Below are 6,782 nucleotides of genomic sequence, written 5' to 3'. Positions count from 1 at the left end.
CTGGTCTCAGGCAGAAACCAGAAGGGTCCTGACCCTGAGTGCTCCTAGGTTCCTGTATCCAGAGGGCACTAGGCAGGAAAGTGAGCAGAAGTGTCGGTCTCTTCTGAGCTCTCAGGATTGTCTACACTTCTGAGAGTCCAGCTCTCTCCCCTACAGAATTTGGGTACAAAAAGCTGTGGGAGCCATTCAGCTCAGGGTGCAGGCAGAAACAAGAATTGTGTGTTATCTGTATTTTAGATGATCTGTGCAGTCATGCTAGCATTTTTCATTTATTTCTAGACATTAATGTCTATATTTGATTGAGATCTAGGTAAGATCCTTAGCTGGGTCTCGCATAAAGGTTTATGCCAAAGGCTTGGTTGCTGTAAGTTGAGGGAAACTTTAAGCAAGGGTGTCTGATGGGCTCCTGGTTGCTTCCTCTTAATGACACAATCAGGCCTTTCTCTCCCTTGCTCCCCCAACATGATGTATTTCTTCATTACAGGTGGAAACAATGGACACAACTGCTCATGGTTGGAAAGCTCCAAAAGTGGATAAAATAGGCTTCGATTCCACGAGTTTATTTTTTCAGGTATTTTGTGATAGTGGCAAGTCCATTACTAATATGGAATCCTTGGCATCAGGACACATAGTTAGGTAACTCTTGGGTGAGGATTCTAATGCCTGCTCAGCTAACTACTCCTTTGGGAAAGCTCCTCCCCAAGGGCTGGCAAGAGTTGAAGCTAATTATTCTGCTTGATTCCCTTTCTAACCAGATCTCTGGGACTTTCCCTCAGTCTTATTGTATCCTCCCACTTATTTTTATGGATCTCATGGTTAGACAGAGAAAGGTCAGGAGGTCTTGGGAAAACAAAAGATGTTTAGTTAGTATTATTTTTTGTTCTCAATTGTCTTAATGGAATCCAAGGCCTCAGAGAGGTGGGTTATCAGGTGCTTGAGCAACCCAAGGACTGGCAGAGGTCAGAGAGAACTTTGAGCTTTTGGGGGCAAGGTGTGTCTCTGTGTCTCTGTGTCTTTGCATATGATCTTCATGTTCTCTCTCTCTCTCTCTCTCTCTCTCTCTCTCTCTCTCTCTCTCTCTCTCTCTCTCTCTCTCTCCCTCTGTTGTATAACTGACTATCTTTTTCCAGAACACACAAATCTGAATTAGACCCACAAGGTCATTTATGTGTGTTTTGGAGACTCCAAATCAGTCTGGTGTTCCAAAATTGCTTTTTTGTATTTGCTTGTTTTTAATGTGGATGTTTGTGAGCTTGCATTTTGTCTGAGTCACACTTGGTGTATGATTGCCTGTCATTGAGGTGTGTGTGTGTGTGTGTGTGTGTGTGTGTGTGTGTGTGTTGCCATTTGAATTATTCGGAGGTAATGTTTATGTGATATGCCTGTGTGTGAATGGGGCCCTGATCATTGACTGAACACTTCATGTATGTTAGGCATAGGTCAGTGGGAACCAGAACTGTTGTTCTAATGGGGATGCATGTGTGTGCCATGTGATTTTATTTTTTATTTCCTGAAGAGTTGAGGCACACCTATATGAATATTTTTTATGTCTTTTCCATGATCTATTTGACTCTGCATTTTGGTTGTCTTGTGTGTGTGTATGTGCATTTGTGTTCCTGTATGTGTGTATGTGTGTCTATATTCAGAATATGATCTTATTCCACCGAGATGTAATTGCTATGTATTGTTGAATGTGTTGTGTTGCTTTTAAAGTGTCTGCATGTGTGAGAGTTATTCATTTTTTGTGTAAAACAGTGCATATTAGTTATAAATTTATTGTTATTACTCTGTGAATGCCATCCCTTATTTAGGACAACTGTTGCTGGTAAGAAATCACAAATCAACAACTCAAGTATCTGAATGTACAGTCAATGTCTGTTTCTCTTGTGTTCTTGAGGCTCTGATTGGTACCTGAAAAGTCAATTATCTCCTTAGTAGTCTTTCAACAGTTGTGCTTCTGCATAGGACAAATAGGCTAATATGTATTTCCTTACCATATAGCTCCTACTAAGAAGAGATCAGCATCAGTAAGCCATAGTTGTGTCTAATCACCAATATGGATACTATACATTTTTTTGTGTGGCTGTAATAAGTGAGTTCATCTGAGAAATAGATTCATTATGCAAGAAAAGTGACCAGCCTAATTTTACAGACATATTTTGAGGAATAAACGGGGCAGTATATAATATAAATTATTCAAAACCGTGCTTAGTATATGGTAGTCAGCAAAAAGAAGTTATTATTGTCTTTCCCCAAATCCAATGCTTGGCTGGGGGAGGCTCATTAGTTCACTATTATCTAGGGAAAGAACACATAGAAACCAGGGAAATTTCTCCTTTCAGACTTGCTTTCACATCTCACAGTCATAGGTTGACTCCTTCCTGCAAGCTACTTCCTACAGCAGTGTTTCAGGGATTGTGAGTGGTTTCCTTTTGCTTCCTGCAGTGTTCAGAATTTGTTAGGGAGTAACCAGTCCTCTGCATTGGCATCTGGTCCTCATTTTCTTTGGGAGCCATGCCCTGTAATAACCTGTGCACTGGTGAAGGTACAAGTTCCTATAGGACGACTCTCTGCAATGTCCCAGCAAAGATATGTCGCATTTCACAACATCCTGTCCAAGGTCAAGTTCAATTTATTTGTTTGTGTTTCTCTTCCCACACCCCATCTCTGTATGAGTGTGAATGCAGCTGTGTCACAGAGTGAGTCTGAAGGTCAGAGGACAACTTGGAGTTGGTTCTCTCCTTCTACTATGTCATTCCAGTGATCAAACTCAGGCCCTCAAGTTTGTTGACAATTGCCTTTACTCACCAAGCCAGTGACTCTCAACCATCCTAATGCTGAAATCTACATAGTTCCTCATGTTGTGGTGACCCACAACCATAAAACTATTTTCTTTGCTGCTTCATAATTATAATTTTGCTACTGTTATGAATCATAATGTAAATATTTTTGTAGTTAGAAGTTTGCCAAAGGGGTTGTGACCCACAGGTTGAGAACTACTGCAACCATCTCACTGGCCCCAAATACATACATTTTTATTTGAAGGAAGTTATAATTTTGTAAATTGCATAATGTATAAAATATGAGTGGAACTCTTTTGTAGGACTTTTGAAAAAAAAGTAGAGGGTAATATATAACATCTTTGGACACTTTGATGAGTGCAGAATACGATTTCTATTAGGACTGACTAAGAGCAGAGATTCTGCCAGTTAAACACACATCATGATTTTACCTTGTACACTTGCTTGCAGATGACTTAGATGTTCTAACTTTATTTCATCACTGTTAAAGTGGGTATAATAATATACGTCTGCTAAGACCATGGTGAGGATTGAATTGGAAAAGGTGTAAAACATTGAGATCAGTATTTGATGCCAATTTAAAGTTGCCTTGGAAACTAGATCTGCACCCTTTTGGTGACTGGTAACTTGGAAATACTCAGAGCAGTTAAGACTTTAATCATTCTATTTTGACTTAAAGTGTTTTACATTATTAAAAATAATTGATAATCACCACTTAATTCTCTATATCTGAATATTAAAATTGCACACATGAGATTTTGTAGTACTTTCTTCTTAGATTTTTTCCCAAAGGAGCTAGGTTGTGTTGTAGAAAAGAAAGTAAATAAATAAATCTTAGTTGCTTGAAAAAACAAGCAAGCAAGCAAGTGAGAAAGCAAGCAAGCAAACAAACATAACCACATGTAAATGGTGGACACCTGTTTCTTACTGTCCATTTTCAATTTCAGAGTAAAGTACTGAGTCTGTCTTGATATGTTGACACAATCTCCTACACAGAGACCCAGTTGTTTACTCACTGCTATTGTTCATGTCCTTAAACACGAGTATGTGATGAGGTCAAGACTCTTTCTAAGCAAATATGGGTTAAGCCAAGTGCTGCTAACCTTAGTTTCTTTGGAAAGACATTTCTTTAATGTAAAGGTGAGATGTATCATTGAAGTTAGAATAGTAGATGTTTATTTATTATTCATGCTCTAAAAATCAAGAGAAGCATCACTGAAGTTAAGTAGAGTGGAGGAATGACTAATTGGTGCGTGTGGAGGAGTATGAAGGTGAACACGACACATGGCACACTTAAATAAAAATATTTCTATGAAATTATCACTGTTATAATATTTGCCAATAAATGTTTAGAAAAGTGGGATTATATTTGTTTCAAATCAAGCAAAAATCCTCCCACATATAAATTTAAAATGAGCTACACATATCATGTGTTGTGTAGCCTGTGAATGCCAAGATTTTTATTATTGTAATGTGGATAAGAAAGTGGCATTTAAGTCAATTGGGCACTGCCAAAAGAAACTACTTTTAGGTAGAAAGCAAGTAGAAATCAGATTGTGACAAATTCTCCAGCCTTATGTGCAGACTGAGGACTTTCATCTAAAGCAAAGAAGAATCATACAGGAAGGATAGTTGCAGTAATGTGATGGCCACGCTCACTGGTGTTTTATTGTTTCTAAGTCTCAGCATGAGGAGGGAGAACCAGAGCACTGTGTCCGAGTTCCTCCTCCTGGGGCTCCCCATCAGACCAGAGCAGCAGAATGTCTTCTTCACTCTGTTCCTGGCCATGTACCTGACCACAGTGCTGGGGAACCTGCTCATCATCCTGCTCATCAGGCTGGACTCTCACCTCCACACCCCCATGTACTTCTTCCTCAGCCACTTGGCTTTCTCTGACATCTCCCTTTCATCCATTACAGTCCCTAAAATACTGATGAATATCCAGGCTCGTCAACATTCCATCTCTTACAAGGGCTGCATTTCTCAGATGTATTTTTTTGTTCTGTTTGGCTGCCTGGACAATTTCCTTCTCGCAGTGATGGCCTATGACAGATATGTGGCCATCTGTCATCCACTGCACTACATCACTGTCATGAGGGAGGAGCGCTGTGTCTGTCTAGTTGCTGCGTCCTGGTTCTTCTGCTGTGTCCATGCCCTGCTGCACACCCTCCTTTTGATCCAACTGTCCTTCTGTGCCAGTAATGCCATACACAACTTCTTCTGTGACCTCACTGCCCTTCTGAAGCTGAGCTGCTCGGACATCTCCCTCAATAAGCTAGTCATCTTCACTGAAGGAGGCTTACTTTTCATCCTGCCTCTGAGTAGCATCATGGGCTCTTATATTCTCATAGGATGCACTGCCTTGAAGCCTCCCTCCACAAAGAAATTCATTAAAACCTTTTCTACTTGTGCCTCCCATCTCCTTGTGGTATCTTTGTACTATGGGACACTTGCAGGTGAATACTTTTTCTCTTCATTCCAGAACTCCAGCGACAAAGACACAGTTGCTTCTGTAATTTATACAGTGGTCACACCCTTGCTGAACCCTTTCATCTACAGCCTGAGGAACAGAGATATAAAACAGGCTCTAGAAATAGTAGTCACTAGGATCAGCTGCTTTAAGTGAGAGATATTCACCCCACTTATTTTGAACACTTAGTTGTATATTTCCTAAAATTATGATATACATGATATTTCTTGTGTTTAGTATAATACAATTATATATCTCATTATATTGTTATGTGCTGGATTTTCTGGTTTTTTTCTGTTTGTTTGATGTGGTTCTGGTACCTTAGGGACTCACTAATGGTAGGCTCCATCTTAGGACCTGTACAGTGTTCTTAATATGTCAGCTGGTTCAAAGTTGGTTGTTGAATTTTTTTTTGATCTCTATCAATAGTCTTTGCTTGCTTATCACCCTACATAATTCAGCCTCCCTTATCCCAGGTCTCTGTTTCCTCCTGGAGATGGCCCCTCCTTCTTACCCCCATCAGTTGCAGGTTTCCATTCATTTTTATAGCCATATGGCCATCTCTCCTGTCCTTCCCCACACCCGATCCTGAGTCTTCTATTCCTCTCCCCAGTTCCTCTCCCTCCCAGTTCCCTCACTCCATATGCCTCTTATGACTATTTTATTCCCTCTCCTAGGTAAGATTCAAGCATCTTCGCATGTGCTTTCCTTCTCATTTAGCTTCTTTGGGTCTGTGGATGGTAGCATGGTAGCTGTATTTTATGGCTAATATCCACTTGCCAGTGAGCACATACCATGCTTATCCTTTTGGGACTAGGTTACCACACTCAGGATGATATTGTCAAGTTTTATTCATTTGGCTGCAAATTCACAATGTCTTTTTTTTTTAAATAGCTGAATACTATTCCACTGTATAGATGTACCACATTTTCTTTTTTAAATCCATTCTTCAGTTGAGGGACATCTAGGTTGTTTCCAGCTTCTGGCTATTATAAATAAAGCTGCTATAACATAGTCGAGCAAGTGTCTTTGTGGGATGGTAGAGCATCATTTGGGTATATTCTCCAGAGTTGTATATCTGGGTCTTGAGGTAGAACTATTATTCCCAGTTGTCTGGGAAACCACCAAATTGATTTCCAAAGTGGTTGTACAACTTTGCACTCCTACCAGCAATGCTCCACATCCTCGACAGCATATATTGTCTCTTGAGTTTTTGATCTTAGGGATTCTGATGGTTATAAGATGGAATCTCAGAGTTATTTTGACTTGAATTTCCCTGATAACTAAGGACTTTGAATGTTTCTTTAAATGCTTTTCAGCCATTTGAGATTTCTCTGATGAGAATTTTCTGTTTAGTTCTGTACCTCATTAAAAAACACCTTTAATTATTTTATTTAATTACATTCCAGTTGTTGCCCCCTTCCTGTGCCCCCTCCTGCAGTTTCTCATTTGATTCCTTCTTCCCCTTAACTCTGAAAAGGTGCTAACCCCCCAATCTGGCCTCCCTCTTC

At 39.9% G+C, this 6,782-nt stretch overlaps 1 protein-coding gene across 1 annotated transcript; it reads left to right on the top strand.

Annotated features, from left to right (window-relative positions):
- Positions 1–4,488: 4,488 nt before the first annotated feature.
- Positions 4,489–5,427, top strand: LOC116900112 (olfactory receptor 1J4-like). Its single transcript, XM_032901889.1, has one exon. The coding sequence runs from the start codon at positions 4,489–4,491 to the stop codon at positions 5,425–5,427; it is 939 nt and encodes a 312-aa protein (XP_032757780.1).
- Positions 5,428–6,782: the final 1,355 nt, after the last annotated feature.

Source organism: Rattus rattus, chromosome 5 (assembly GCF_011064425.1).
Source record: "Rattus rattus isolate New Zealand chromosome 5, Rrattus_CSIRO_v1, whole genome shotgun sequence".
Lineage (NCBI taxonomy): Eukaryota > Metazoa > Chordata > Mammalia > Rodentia > Muridae > Rattus > Rattus rattus.
The sequence above is the reverse complement of the archived record's forward strand: the minus strand, read 5'-3'. Positions and strand labels throughout refer to the sequence as shown.